General features: G+C 68.5%; 1 protein-coding gene across 2 annotated transcripts; it reads left to right on the forward strand.

Annotated features, from left to right (window-relative positions):
- Positions 1-7,207: 7,207 nt before the first annotated feature.
- On the forward strand, positions 7,208-14,135 carry C1QL1 (complement C1q like 1). Of its 2 annotated transcripts, none has more exons than XM_084496799.1 (2): positions 7,208-7,976; positions 13,386-14,135. In XM_084496799.1, exons 1-2 carry the CDS (start codon positions 7,413-7,415, stop codon positions 13,563-13,565), a joined length of 744 nt encoding a protein of 247 aa, XP_084352925.1. In that variant the 5' UTR covers positions 7,208-7,412; the 3' UTR covers positions 13,566-14,135. The 2 variants fall into 2 exon arrangements, with proteins under 2 accessions (XP_084352925.1, XP_084352924.1); XM_084496798.1 differs by lacking the exon at positions 13,386-14,135 and adding an exon at positions 9,634-10,042 and having other exon boundaries at positions 7,277-7,976.
- The last annotated feature ends 566 nt before the right edge of the window (positions 14,136-14,701 follow it).

Consider the following 14,701-nt stretch of genomic DNA (forward strand, 5'->3'; position numbering starts at 1 on the left):
CCCCCGTTCCCCTGTCCCCAGCCCAACACCTCACCCCCCCCAAGCCCAGTGGTGTGCCCGGGGGCCTGGCTTCTTTGTGGGGCTCTGCTGGTCCCCGAGCCACAGCCCTGGCACCTACGGCTGTGGGAGAGCGTCCCCAAGCTGGGGCACCTGGCCAGGGCACTCAGGCTCCTCGGGCAGTGCTGGGAGGAGCTGGTGACAAGCAATAACCCTCCGACACGCCACGCTCCTCACCCAGCCCCTCGCCTCCTTTTTAATGTGCCTTTAATTGCAGTGGGAACATCGGGGCTGGGAGTCCCTCCCAGCAAGCCATAAATCAGGGCTGGAGCAGGACGGTCTAAGCCAGAGATAAGCACTGATTGCGCTCCTCCCTCCCGGCTCGCTGCCTCCGCGATAAATGGGGCTGCGATGAGGCCGGGGGGAGCGAGACCAGCACAGTAATCACATTTGGCTCTTCGTTCCTGCCCTGCTGACGTTTCCCAGCCGCTAATGAGTTTAGCAGGGCCGAGGGAGGGGGGATTTTCAGGGGGACTGCGAGGCGCAGCGCTCCCCCGGTGCGGGCTGGTGGGAAGGGGCTGGGGGCGGCCACGGTGCTGCGGGGTCGGACCTCGTGCTCCCTCTTGGTGCGTGGAGAGGGCGTTTGGGACCCCTGGGGGGGCACCAAGCCCAGTGCTTGGCCTCAGCAGCAGCCCACCCAGTGGGCACCCAGCTGCTGCTCCCCCTGTGGGTGCCCACCCATGGTTCCCCCTGCTGTGGGTGCCCCAGGACACATCTGTCCTCCCCGAGGTCCCACGTCCCCTCCTGCAGCCACCCCGCCCAGGGGACAAGCCGTGAGGACACCCGTGTCCCCATCCCCGTCCCTCTTGGGGACAACTGTCCCCCTGCGCTCGGCGGTGGCCGTGCGGCTCGGCCCGCAGCCGGTGCTGGTGACGGATGGCCCCGCTCTGCGGGCTGGCAGCGCTGCTCCGTGACATCGACAGCTCAATCGATGGCCCTGGAGGGGGCCTGAAGGGCAGCGCGCATCCAGCCCGGGGACACGGCCCGAGCCCCGTGTGCCCGTCATGCTGGGGGGTCACCCCGGGGACCTGGCTCCACGCAGGCTCCCGTCACCCGTGGGTCACCCCGGGGTGCTGCGGGTGGGAGGGAGCCACCAGAATGGGGTGGGCAGGAGGTGGCCACGGGGGCTGGTGGTGGCCCAAAGGCGCCGCGCCGTGTCCCCAACGTCCTCCAGCCCGCACGCTGAGGCCGGCCCAGCTCACCGCGCCTCACGCCATCGATCGGGCAGCGTCTGAGCAGCCGCTCGCCCCTGCCCACCCGTCTCCTCTCGTCGGGCTCTGTTTGAGCAGGGAGCCCAGCGGGCTCGGCGCGCAAGCCAAATATTTGGCTGCTGCTAATTGGCACCTGGATCAATTACGCTGCGGCTGGTGGGGGCAGGGACCGCCCCCTCCCCGTGTGTCCCGTCCCAGTGCGTCCCCTCCTAGGGCAGCACGAGCTGCACCGGGGGTCCCTGCCTGGGTGAGGGGCTTCAGCTGTGCCCTGGGGACAGGGCGGTGTCCCCCAGTGGGGACAGTCCCCGAGCATGGGCTTGGTCTTGGCCCCAGCGCCCAAGGGAGCAGCCCCCAGGGGACAGCTGGAGGAGGCTCAATGGTGGCACTGGTGGCACCAGTGTCAGGAGTCTCACTGTCACTGCGTGTTCCCCAGTGTCACACGGCGTCGCTGCATGGCCCCTGGGGTATGGCGTGGTGTCGCTGTCACTGCGTGGCCCCCACGGTGTCACGCGTTGTCACCGTCACTGCACGGTCCCGCACACGCCGGGTCCCGCACGGCCCCGAGGCACCGCGTGGCGTCACTGCGCCTCCCTGCTCCGTGGGATGTCACACGGCGTCACTGTCACCGTGCGGTGCTCAGGGTGTCACTGTCACAGCGTGGCCACGGGGTGCCACACAGTGTCACTGCAGCTCCCATGGGTTGTCACACGGAGTCACCGTCAGTGCCGGGCGCAGGGGGTGTCACGCTGCGCCATGTCACCGCATGGCCCACGGGTGTCACGCAGCATCACCGTCACTGCCGTCCCGCAGCGTATCGCACAGCGTCGCTGTCACTGCATGGCCCACGGGTGTCACCCAGTGTTGCTGTCGCTGCATGGCCCACGGGGTGTCACAGTGTCACCGCACAGCGCAGGATATCCCCCACAGCCACTCCCCTGCACGTCCCGTGGGCTGTCACCAGTGTCACTGCACGCCCCTGGGGTGCGCTGCGCCCCATCCCCATCCCTGCCAGCCCTGGGGACAGCCTGGGGACAGCGTCCCCGTGACCGGCTACCCAAGGGCACAGCGGGAGGAAGGTCCCCAGCAAATACCGGTCACTGCGTGGCATCGGTCCCTGTGCCACCGCATGACGAGTCACCTCAGGGACACCGTGTTCACGTGCCCAGGGGACAACGCTGAGGTGGCCGAGAGCAGTGAACTCTGGGCTCAAACCAGCCCTGAACCCGCCCTTCCCGGCCCCACCAGCGGGACATGTCCCCGTGGTCCCTGAGCCTGTCCCCTCCGCCCACCCCATCCCATCCCCTGCTGCCAGGCGAGCAGTGATTTTCCGTCAGTCACCGGCTGTCCCAATCAACCAGGCTCTAATTAAGTGTCGGTGTTGGCAGCCCTTAATTGCCAAGCAGTGGGAGGGTGGCGGCCCTGCTGTGCCCGCAGCCTCCGTAACGAGAGGCAGCGCGATGTGGCGGGGTTGGGGGCTGCAAGGGGGACGTGGTACCTCCGCGTCGCCCCCCCAGCCACAACGGGGTCACCCATCAGGACGAGGGACAGTGCCGGGCACGGGGCTGGGCGTGCTGCCACGGCCCCATACCGGGGCTAAGCCAGCTGGCCAGCTAGCCCATCAGCCAGCCAGCTAGCCCTCTAAGTCAACCATGTAGCCTGCTGGCCAACTGATGAGCCAGCTAGCCAACCAGCCTGTTGGACAACTGGCCACCTAGCCAACCAGCGAGCCAACCAGCCTGTTGGTCAGCTGGCCAGCGAGCCAACCAGCCAGCCAACCAACCCACCGTCTGGCCAGCCAGCCACCCGCCTAGCCGTCTACCAAGCAGCTGACCAGCCAGTTGGCCAGCCAGCTAGCCACTTGCCATCTGGCCAGTGACCTGCTGACCAGGCAGCCAAGCAGCCCCCTAGCTGTGTGGCTACCAGGACAGCCGACTGACCAGCTCTCTCGCAGAGCACGCGACCAGCCAAAGAGCCATCCGTGCATCCAACTGGCCAGCTAGCCACCTGGCCACCAGCCACCAGCCCAAAGAACCAGCCAGCGGTCAGTCAGCCTCCAGGTCACCAGGCGGCTGGATGAGCAGCGCTGCCAGTGCAGTCGTGGCCCTGCCCCGTGCCTCAGTTTCCCTTGTTTCATGCCCCCAGAGCTCCACTGCAGTGCCCAGGCTCTGTGCCACATCTTCACAGGCATCACTGGGCTGAAAAACTCATTAACAGCCTTGTTTAATCGCCTCTGCCTCCTAGCAAGGCTGTCATGGACCCTTGGTGCAAGGGACGCTGTGTGACTGTGGGTGGTGGCGCCCAGCGTGGGCGATGCAGGCGCTCACCTGCGTTTGCAGGCACCCGTGTGCAACGCCCTGCTGGCACAAGTGCACCCTAAAGACACGCACACGCACACGCGTGCCCCTCTGTGCACACACACACACACAGCTCCTCTCCCCCGTGTGTGCCACGCATGTGCCATGCTCAGCTCTGCAGCACCCCATGGAGATGGGGCTGGGGGCTGGGTGCCCTCCCAGTGCCACCCCACATCCACAGCACCCCCACCACGTCCAGCTCTCCTCATCAGCTCCTGAACCCGCTCAGCTGCCACGGGAGGGGAAACTGAGGCACGGAGCAGCTCCGACCCCACCACGCGGCCCCGGCACCGCCTGCCCTCTCCCTTCCCCAAATCCTCCCTAATGAGCTCCCGAGCGAGCAGCGGGGCCGTGGCCGCCCACCACCGCCCCTTGCCCCCGCGCCGTCCCCCGCGCCCCCCGAGCATCGATCGGGCCCCCCGCCGGCAGCGGCCCCTCTGCGCCCCCCGGCCGCCCACCTCCGCCTCATTATGCAGAGCAAACAGCCGTGGGCTCGGCTGCGCATCGATTCTGCGGGAGCTGCTGTTTGCTTAACCTTTGCAGAGAGCGGCGGCTGCTCGCGTCGAGCGGAGCCGCAGCCGCTGCCTCTCGGCTTTGTCCTTCTCCAGCCCGCGCCTGCCAACGGGGCCCTGCCAGGCTGGCTCCCGGCGCGCTCCTCCGAGGGGCTGCGGTGGCCACGTGTAGGGGGTGCGGATGGGGACACGCTGGGGGCTCCCTCATGGGTCACCCGGGATGTTGTCCCCACCTGTGCAGCTCTGCGGGCACAGGGCAGTGCTCCCCGTGCTGGATCTGCAGGGACGTGGTAGCGAGGGTGGTGGCAGCGCCATGGGGACGTGTTGGCCGGGATGGTGGCATTGCCACGGGGACTTTGTGGTTCAACGGGGGGGATGTGGCCATGGTTGTCTTGTGGGGACGTGGTGGCCCAGGGTGGTGGCAGTGCCATGGGGACGTGGTGGCTGGGCTGGTGGTAGTGCCATGGGGTCCTTTTGGTCTGGGGTAGGGAGGTGGTGGCAATGCCATGGGGACGTGGTGGCTCAGGGTGGTGGCAGTGCCACACAGGGATCTTGTGGTCTGGGGTGGGGACGTGGCTGTGGTTGTGCTGTGGGGACCTCGTGGTGGCCCAGGGTGGCGAGGTGGGGTGTGGTGGTGGCCGTGCCATGGGGACACGGTGGCTTGGGGTGGTGGCTGTGGTGTGGGGACGTGATGCCCCTGGGCTGCCCCCCCATAGGCACGCAGTGGGCAGGGACAAAGATGTCCCTTGTCCCTTGTCCCCTGTCCCTTGTCCCTCAGCATTAGATGAGTGCCCTGCTACGAGCAGGGGTGCCCTGCTGGGATCCCTCCACGGCCACCCCATCCCTGTCCGCGTCCCTGTCCCCATCCCCACGCAGAGCCCCGTGCCCACCCGCGGCAGCACCGTGCCGGAGGGTGACTCACGTCACCGTGGCCTCGCCGAGGCGTATTTTTAGGAGCTCATTAGAAAACGAAAAGAAAAGGGGGGGAGAAGGAGAAAAGAAAGGGGGAAGCGGCGGTGGAGCAGGACTTGTTCTTCCCCTGGTGACAGCTCGGAAGGGGACACGGAGCCAGTGGGGGGGGCAGCACCCCCACACCACAATACCTACAAACCCCAAAAAGCCCCCAGAGCCAGCGCCTTGTTAAACCACCAGGGATAATTGCCTCCTCCTCGGGAGCTTCTTATGAAACATGATTTTTTTTCTTTCGGGGCATCTCCATCCTGCTCTCCGGCAAGCAGCGGCGCGGGTCGGAGCTGGCTAATTGATTCCTGCTCGCTGATTAAATTCGGGGCCCTTTGTGGGAGCGGCGGGGGGACGCGGGCACCTCTCCGGCTGCCAAAGCCCCCATGGCCCTGCGTGGGGATGGTCCCCGCACCCCCGGCTTCATTAGGGGGTTGGGCGTTGTTTTTGTCCCCAGTGTGTCCCCACGGAGAGGAGACAGGCGCGGATGCACCCCCTGTGGGGTGCCACCGGGGGTGCCACCGGGGCTGATGCCACCACCACGCTGCCACCCGCGGCGAGCAGCCCCAGGCCACCGGGGCGGCCGAGCCCTGCGCGTCCCGGGACTGCGGTGTCACTCGGGCGGGTGTCACCGGCAGCGGCCCCGGGAGCTGCTCTGCTGCCACGGTCCCTGCGTCCTCGTCCCGCTCCCCGCCGCTGCAGTTGGGCCCCGGTGCCGGAGGCGGCTGTCACTTCCCATCGCGTCGCTGGCCGCTGCGGCCGCCCAAGATGCCAAGCGATGACGAGCGGGCTCGCGGCCCCCAGCCCCCGGGTCCTCGGCACGAACGCGGGGTGACAAGCGGCAGAGCTGGGCCACCGAGCCCCGGGGCGCAGAGCGAGCTCTGCCGCAGGGCTTTGTCCCTGCTGCCACCGCCACGGCCATGTGCACGCGTGCGCCCGCTCCCCCAGCAGCGCTCCGGTGCCATCTGGGGGGGGGCACACAGCCCTGTGGCACGGCCAGGTTGGGGACACCGTGCTCAGCCCTGATGCCACCAGCGGTGACATCCCACCGCATGGCCCCATGTGGATCTCCAGGTTGGGGTGAATGTGTGGGGCTGGGGGAGGATTTTGGGGTGATGGGGACATGGCAGTGGGACAGCGAGGACCAAGGTGATGCTGGAGGCACCAATGCAGGACAGGGAGGGACATCTGAGGGACCACCGGGCACCCGCCCACCTCCCACCCCTCCATCCTGGTGGCACACCGTGGGGACACGGGGATGTGGCCACCAGCGGGGACTGGGCTGGGGCTCAGGGTGCTCAGAGCAGTGAGGCTGTCCCCAGGTGCCCTTCTGGGACAGGCACCCAAGGGACAGGCAGCGTGGCACCGCGGGGTGCTGGGGCTCCTGCGGCCTGCGTCTGTCCCCAGCCGTCTGGCTGCTCTGGCTGCCTCTGGCCCTGCTGGGGACACCGCGGGTGGCCCTGGGGACGTCCCCTGGTGTGGCCCCGGGGGCTGTGTCCCCTGTCCCCAGGGTGTCCCCGGGCTGTGGGTCCCATGGGTGCGGGTGTCCTGTGGGGGGACAGCTCCGGACCTGGCGGGGCCGCACGGGGTGGCCAGAGGGGATGCGGGGGTGACACGGGTGACACCGGGAGGGGGAGCTGCGGTGGTGTCCCGGGGGGGGCTACCGGGGGACTGCGAGGCAGGGGGGGGGTGGCACAGCCCGGGGGAGGGGGCGTGGTGGAGGGGGCGTGGCCTCGAGGGGTGTGGCGGGGGCGTGGCTCCCACCCGTGCACGGTGGGAGGGGGTGAGTCTATGGGGGAGTGGGCGTGGCTATGGATGCTGTGGGCGTGACCATTAAGGTTGTAGGCGTGGCCATGAAGGAATGGGCGTGGGGATGAAGGGAGTGGGCGTGGTTATGGGGTTAGTGGGCGTGGTTATGGATGGACCGGGCGTGTCTATGGGCGGAGTGGGCGTGGGTACGGAGGGAATGGGCGACCCCACAGCCGTTGGGGGCGTGCCCAGAGCGGGAGGGGGCGTGTCCCGAGCGCCGGGTGGGCGGGTCCTCGCGGGACGTGGGCGTGGCTTCCCGGGAGGGGGCGTGTCCGGGGCGGGCGGGCGCGGAGCGCACCGGAGCCAGCGGAGCGGAGCGGAGCGGCCAGCGCCGAGCCCCCGCCGCCGCCTCGCTGCCCAACGCCGCCGCCGCCGCCGCCGCCCTGCCCGCCGCCGCCTCGCCCCCCCCCGCCGGCACCATTCCCCCCGGCGGGCGGCAGCGCGCCCCGGCCGGGCGGCGGCTCAGCCTCGGCCGCAAAACTTTGCTGGCGGCCGCGGCGGGCGTGGTGATGGTGCTGGTGCTGGTGGTGCTCATCCCGGTGCTGGTCAGCTCGGCGGGCACCGACGGCCGCTACGAGATGCTGGGCACCTGCCGCATGGTCTGCGAGCCCTACGGCACCGCCGGGCCGCTGGGCGAGCGGGGCCCCCTCCCGCCGCCCTCCACCTTGGTGCAGGGGCCCCAGGGCAAACCGGGCCGGCCGGGCAAGCCGGGCCCGCCGGGCCCCCCCGGGGAACCGGGGCCGCCGGGGGCCGCGGGGCCGCCGGGGGCGCGGGGCGAGGCGGGGCGGCCGGGCCCCCCCGGGCTGCCGGGGCCGGGGGCCACGGGGGCGGTGAGCACGGCCACGTACAGCACGGTGCCGCGCGTCGCCTTCTACGCCGGCCTCAAGAACCCGCACGAGGGCTACGAGATCCTCAAGTTCGACGACGTGGTCACCAACCTGGGCAACAGCTACGACGCCGCCTCGGGCAAGTTCACCTGCGCCATCCCCGGCACCTACTTCTTCACCTACCACGTCCTCATGCGCGGCGGCGACGGCACCAGCATGTGGGCCGACCTCTGCAAGAACGGCCAGGTAAGGGCCGGCCGCTGCACCGGGCTGCGCGCTGCAGGGATCGGAGCTGCCACCGCCACCTCCCTCGCCCCGCAGAAGGGCTCCGGGGCCTCCCCGGGGTGCCCTGAGCTCTCCCCGGCCCTGGAGATGCACCCCGGGAGTGCCCTGCCCGCCTGCTGCTGGCAGTGGTGTGCTCCGGGTGCACCCTCGGGGTGCTCTGCCCTTCTCCCAGCCCCGGGGACGTGCTCAGCATCCCCCCCAGGGTGCCCCCTCTCCTTCTCCCAGCTCCAGGGATGCGCTCCAGGAGCACCCTGAGGTGCCCTGTGCTCTTCTCCCACCCAGAGATGTGCCCTGGGTGCCCCCCCAGGGTGCTCTCTCCTCCTCCCAGCCCCACAGACAAGGCTCTGGACGCCCCGTCCCTTTCACAGCACTGGAGATGTGCTCTGTCCGTGCACCCAGGGGGCCCCGATGTGTCCCCGAGGGTCCTCCTTGTCCTTTTCTTGGCCCTGCAGACGTGCCCTGCCATGCCTTCAGGGTGTCCTCGTGGTCCCCTGCCATGTCCCTGAGGTCCCTTGTCCTCCCCGGCCATGCCAGCATCCCCATGGACCATGCAGGCTGCCCTGCCCTGGGGACTCCTCCGCAGGGACAGCATCTGTGGTGGCCTCGAGAGGGGCACCGAGGGGGCTGCGCAGCCCCTGCCCCGCATCCTGGGCACTGCAACCCTGGAGCCGGGTCCACAGTGCCCGGCACCTGTTTTGGGAGCGATGTCCCCATCTGTGGCCGGCTGCGCAGCCACGCACCCGTGGGACATCCCGCCTGCCCTGGGGACAGCCCCTGGGGCACCCTCGCAACCCAAGGATGGGACTGGCTTCCCGGTGCTGGTGCCTCCCCCTGGTGCTGGTGGCCCCCCCATGCTGGAGGGCAGCTTGGGGCCGTGGTGGTCCCTGCGTCACCCTTGAAGGACATCTGCGCAATGGGGGGGGGGGAGGGCAGAAGCTGGCCCTGTCCCTGCCACCCCTGCCCTCCGGCAGCCCCCCCAGCCCTCTCCATCCCCAAATCCTCCAAATCCCAAGCTGTCCCCGAGCACCATCCCCAAGATTTTCTGGTGATGCCCGGAACGGTGCCTCTTCCCCCCGCCGTCCTCCCCACCCGCGACTCGAGGCACAGATCCTCAGCCTTTGCTGGAGCCTTGGCTGTCACACTCGAAATGTCACCCGAGCTGAATTTCCTCCGGTGTCACCGTGGCGGCTGCGGTGCGGTCGTGCTGCTGCGGCCGGGATCCATCCCCGGGGAAGGACGGGCAGGGAATCGCGGCAGCGCTGCCGCTGCCCCCGGCTCCTGCCTGCCGTTGCTTTTGCTGTTTTGTCTTCCCCCCACACGAAGCCCCGCTCCTGGCACCCTGATGCACTTCAGCACGCACCCGAGTTTAAGCCTCTAGGCTGCCAGATTAAGCCAAGAGTGAGTTATGAACCCAAAATCATCCTCAGGCTGTGATCGCTGGGGAGCCGAGCACCCCCGGCACAGCCGCTGCGCTCCAGCGCTTCGCTCCGAGGAGCTTCGGGCTCGGCAGGGCAGGAGCCCCCAGCATCGTAACCGGGGCTGCTGTGACCGAGCAGTTGGATTTTTCTTTTCTTTTCTTTTTTTTTTCCCTCCCTTCACTTGCACCTGCTTTTTACAGCCCCGAACTGGGGGATCGTGGCGATGCCTGAGCACACAGGCTGCTTTTCCCCATGGCGACAACTCGGAGCATCACCCGCGTGGCATCCCCTGCTCGCGGGGTGAGCATCTCCCACGGCACCTGGATGGCTTTTTCCTTCCCTAAGAAGCCCACACAGCGATTCGGGAACCCGACCCCCCCGAAACCGAGCTGGAAGGGGGGGGCACGACCCCCCCATCCCTTTCCGCACCCTCGCCGTTCAAAGCTTGGGTCGCCGGGGCGAGCGTGAGCCTCCGGTGAACCACGGGGCCCACGCGCCGTGGGCTTGTGCCGGCGCGGCGAGGCGCTAACAGATGCGTTTCCAGAAGCTACAAAGCCCCTGTCAAGAGTAAATAAAATCAGTCGGGCGTGCGCCTGCAATACAGCTTAATCATCGTAACGGCGGTCCTCGTCGGGCGCCTGAATCGCAGCCATCTCCACGCGCCGGGTACTAATTACCAACAAGATATCACCGCTCAAATATTTATAAATAAGCAGCTCGGGAGGTGGCTGAGTGCTTTGGGCGGGAGGGAGGGCTGGCACGGGGCTGGAGCGGAGGGAGTTTAAAAAGGTACAAAAAAAATGCATAAAAAAAGCAGAGGAATTGGGCTTTCTGCTCTGGAAACACAGCCCTGTGACAGCCAGGCGATGCTCAGCCGGCCCGGGGTGTGCTGTGACCAGGGGGCTGCACCCCGGGGGGTGCAGGGGGCACCCGCTGAGCACCCCTGGGCACCGGGGCCGGGGCCACCGCGGCGCCTTTCAGGCTTTTGTTGCTGCCAGGGCTGCGCGGGGCGAGCCGGCGCCGGCAGCGTCCCCGCGGGAAGGCTGCAGATCACCAGATCACCCTTGGACTTCTCTGCAGTCCTCGTGCCCGGCTCGGTGACCTGCTCCTCGCAGAGGTGATGCCCCGGGGGACGCGGTTGGCTTCCCCATGAATAAATGTCACTCCCGGCATCGGACGAGCCCCCAGCCCCAGCGGCAGCCCCCGCGTTAATTTTTGCGCAGGAATCAGCTGCGGGGCGGCGAGCGCTGGAGGATGCTGTGGTTTGGTGCAGCCCCGGCCCCGTCGGTCCCGGGGGGCACACGCCAGCCCCCCCCGGCCCCTGCCCCGCTCCCACGTCAGCCCCGGCCCTGGGGAGCACAAAGTCCCGCAGCCCATCGCCCCCGCACCACCGCCCCGGTGCTCGAGTTAATGAGAGCCAGGGGAGCCCCGGTGCCGGGAGGGAGCAGCTCCTGATGATTAATTAGCATTAATTATTCTTATTTGTATTAGCTTGTAGCTGTTCCGGTGAGCGGCGAGGAGAGAGCGGGGTGATGAGCTGGTCTTTGGGAGAAAGGCGAGCGGTGGGGACGGGCGGACGGACGGGGCGGCTTGGTTGGGTTGGAGCTGGGTGGGGGTGGGGGCGCGGGGGGTGCCACCGCCGCCTCGTCCCAGCCTGTCCCACCCCCACGGAGGGTCCAGAGGTGCCGCATGTATGCGGGAGCGGATGTCACCACGGTGTCACTGTTGCAGGGCACCGGCTGTCCTCGTTTTGTAAGACAGCGCCTGATTTGTGGCTGTGCCACGTCCCGTGGGGTCACAGCAGGTTTGGGGTGGGATTAGGGACCCCGGTCCCTTGTGGCTGGCAGCAGTGCCAGTGCTGCTGGGTGTCCCGGCACAGGCACCGTCCCCAGCGCTGTCTCTGGCCGTGTGGCTGTGACAAGTGACGGCTGGGCTGCGACGGAGCTGACGGTGGTGAGAGCAGGGTGCAGGTGACTCCGTGGGCACCACGGGGACAGCACGGGGACTGTCCCCAAGGTGGGACAGAGGGAGAGGTGTCCGTGGGTCTGTGGGGACATGGGTACCCGCTGCGTCCTGGGGTGCCTGGATGCGCCCAAGGGCTGCGTGTTTGGCCCCAGGCGTGTGCTGGAGAGACCAGTGTCCCCAAGGCATGTGTCACAGGGTGTCCCCAAACACCCCGTGACGTCCTTCCGTGGTGGGGGACAACGGGGGTTGGGGCATGGCTGCAGTGAGCGGGGTCTGTGGGGCCATGGGCTGCCTGCATCCCCTGAGTGCAGCCCTAGGGTCACCTGGGTTGGTGACAGTGGCCAGCCCCCCCCTCAGCTGGGTGCCATGTCCCCACTTTGAGCTGCTTCTCCCTTCCCACCCCCTCTCTGGGGGCTGCGCTCTTCCCCATGGCACTGCCATGGCACTGCCATGGGGAAACCGAGGCACAGAGCAGTGCTCAGCCGCCTGCACCACCCCGGAGCTCCCCGCTCCCTGTGTCCCCCGTGGTCCTGGGGACGAGGCCGTGGGGATGAGGTGGTGGCACCCCCGCCTGCCCTGCCGCTGAGGAGCTGGGAGCTGCTCAGCCCGGCCCCGGCGCTGCCATTTATCTTCCCTGGTTAGCGAGGAGGGCTGGCGGGCGCGCGGTGACGAGGCGGCTCCTTAACGAGGGAAGACGGATGGCACCGCGTGGCTCCCGCTGCAGCGGGGACAGGGCTGGGGAGGGGGGGGACAGAGCCGAGTGGCTCTTCCTGCCTCCCCTTTCCCTCTGCTGCTTCCCACCCTCCTCTTCCTCACCACAGCCCACGGGGTGCAGTGGCAGCGTGTGTCCGGCCGCCAGCCCAGCTGCGTCCCCCAGGGAGCAGGGTGCTGCACCTGAGAGGAACCCCCCCGGGACGGGGGTGCTTGCAAGCTGCACAGTGCCACGTGGTGGGGTGGAAATAGGGTGAATTTTATTGTGGCGACGGTGCTGGTGCTTGTGACAGCATGAGGGGTCTGTGTGTGTGTGAGAGCCATCCCCGGGGACTGTGCTGGGCCATCAGTAGGTTCCAGAATGATCAGCTCCTGGCTGGAGGGGTTCTTCGCTCCTGCAGGCTGGGGAGATGCCTGTAAAGGCTGTGCTGCCTTTACACCCAAAGGCTTTTGGGGTGGCCTTGCTTTGTCCCCAGAGGTGGCCACGACCCTTTGCTGTGGGTGCCGCGGGTGCCTCCCTCCTCCTGCCACCGCTTTGGGGCCCCACAGCTGCTCAGCGGAGCCTCCCCGACCAGCACCAGCCAATTTAGAGCCCATTCTTGTCAGTTATAATTAGGAGCCACTTCTCCCCGGCGCATCGCTTTGTATTTCACACGGGATTTTACCTGCCGTCTTGTCACTGTCACCCGGCGCTGTGAGATCTCGCTGCAAGGCTCCGGCACCGGCTTAGATTTGATTACCCAAATCATTCTGTAGCAGCAGCAGGCTCCAGCCGCGGCGCTGCTTCTCCAGGAGGTTTTGCGTCTGCTGGGCAGGCGCGGGCTCTGCCGGGTCCTCGCTCAGAGGCAGCAGTTGATGTGAGCGTCCCCTCCTGCCCCACACCCGGGCTGTGGCCCCGTGTCCGAGCCTGCCAGGATGGGAGAGGCTCAGGGTGCTGCTGGGTGCCACCGTGGTGGCAGAGCCCTGCCAATATCCCCATGCCGGCGCTGTCTCCTCTAGCTGGGTCCCGGTTACCCCTGGGTGTGGGTCCGAGGCAGCCTGGAGGGAGTGGAAACCGTGCCCCCGGGCACCCATGGGTGTCCCACGGGCGTGCAGGAGCTGCACAGAAGCTGCTCTTCTGCATTCCCCGCAGCCAGGGCCAAGGCAGGGACATCAGGACCCGGGGCTGGGTGTCCCTCGGGGTGGCTGAACGTGGGGTGAAGATGGGGCCATAGGGACCTGCAGGTGAGGCAGGGCCGTGGGACGTGGCCAGGCTAACGCCGTGTCCCCTGCGCAGGTGCGGGCCAGCGCCATCGCACAGGACGCGGACCAGAACTACGACTACGCCAGCAACAGCGTCATCCTGCACCTGGACGCGGGTGACGAGGTCTTCATCAAGCTGGACGGGGGCAAAGCCCACGGCGGCAACAACAACAAGTACAGCACCTTCTCGGGCTTCATCATCTACTCGGACTGAGCCTGGACCCGCGGCATCGCCCCGCGGCCGTCCAGCCCCACGGCATCTCCCCACGGCACCCCCCGACGCCCACCCAGCCCCACAGCATCCCTCTGCCATGGTTTGGACCCATGGGATCCCCGTCCTCCGTCCAGCCCCACGGCCTCCCCCCAACTGCTGTGCAGCCCTACGGCCACCCCCTGCTGCTGTCCAGCCCCACGGCGTCCCCTTGCTGCTGTCCAGCCCCGCGGTGTCCCCCCGCTGAGGTCCGGGACGTCCACCCCGGCTGGCTGTGGGGCCCCAAAACCCCGCTCCCCCCCGCCCGCTCACCCCAACGCTGCTAACTCGGGGCTGGGGGAGCAGAGGGGTGGCGGGCAGGCAGGAGCCGGGGGATGCCCTGCGCTGCCCCTTCCCACCCCGTGTCCCCTGGCTGTGACCTGCTTGGCCCCACGGTCCCCGCCGCGGGCGCGCCGGGCTGTAGATATGTACAGGAGCCCTATGGGTGCCCCCACCCCGCGCTGGGGCTGTGCTGGGGGGGCCACCGCTGCCCGGTCCCGGGCGACTCCACGGTAAAGCAGAGCTGTGACCTCCCCCGTGTGCTGTCTTTGTCCCCGCGTCGGGCACAGCCGTGTCCCCAGCCCTGGGGACGGCATCCCGTGGCCTCGTGGCCTTCCTGGGGCATGTCCCCAAGAGCCCCGCAGAGGGAAATGGGGGTGCCAGGAGGGGCCCACGTCCCCTCTGGGTGGCCGCAGCCTGTCCCCGGGTGCCGGTGTCCCCGTGGGAGCCAGGCTGGGGGTGATGCGGCGATGCCACCAAGGTGTCCCCAGAGGGTCCTGCCCAGAGGCAGGGTCCCGCCTGTCCCCTCGGGGGGCTGCCAGGATGTCTGACCCCTCAGGGGCTCGCTGTCCCTGTGGTGGGGTCCCACGGGAGTGTGGTTGACGGGACATGGGGACAGGACACGGGGACACCTCTCGAGAAGTGGCGGCGGGCGTGGGGACATCGCCCGGTGGACCCTGGGGACATGGGGTGGCTGCGGGGACGGGCTGGGGACCCCCAGTGCAACTTTCTCAGCCCCCACGAGCCGGGAGGGGAGGCGGGGAGCGGCGACCCGGGGCTGCCGCCTGGGGAAGGGGCGAGCACGGGACGAGCCCCGGCAG

The sequence above is a fragment of the Aythya ferina genome, assembly GCF_964211825.1.
Source record: "Aythya ferina genome assembly, chromosome: 23".
Lineage (NCBI taxonomy): Eukaryota > Metazoa > Chordata > Aves > Anseriformes > Anatidae > Aythya > Aythya ferina.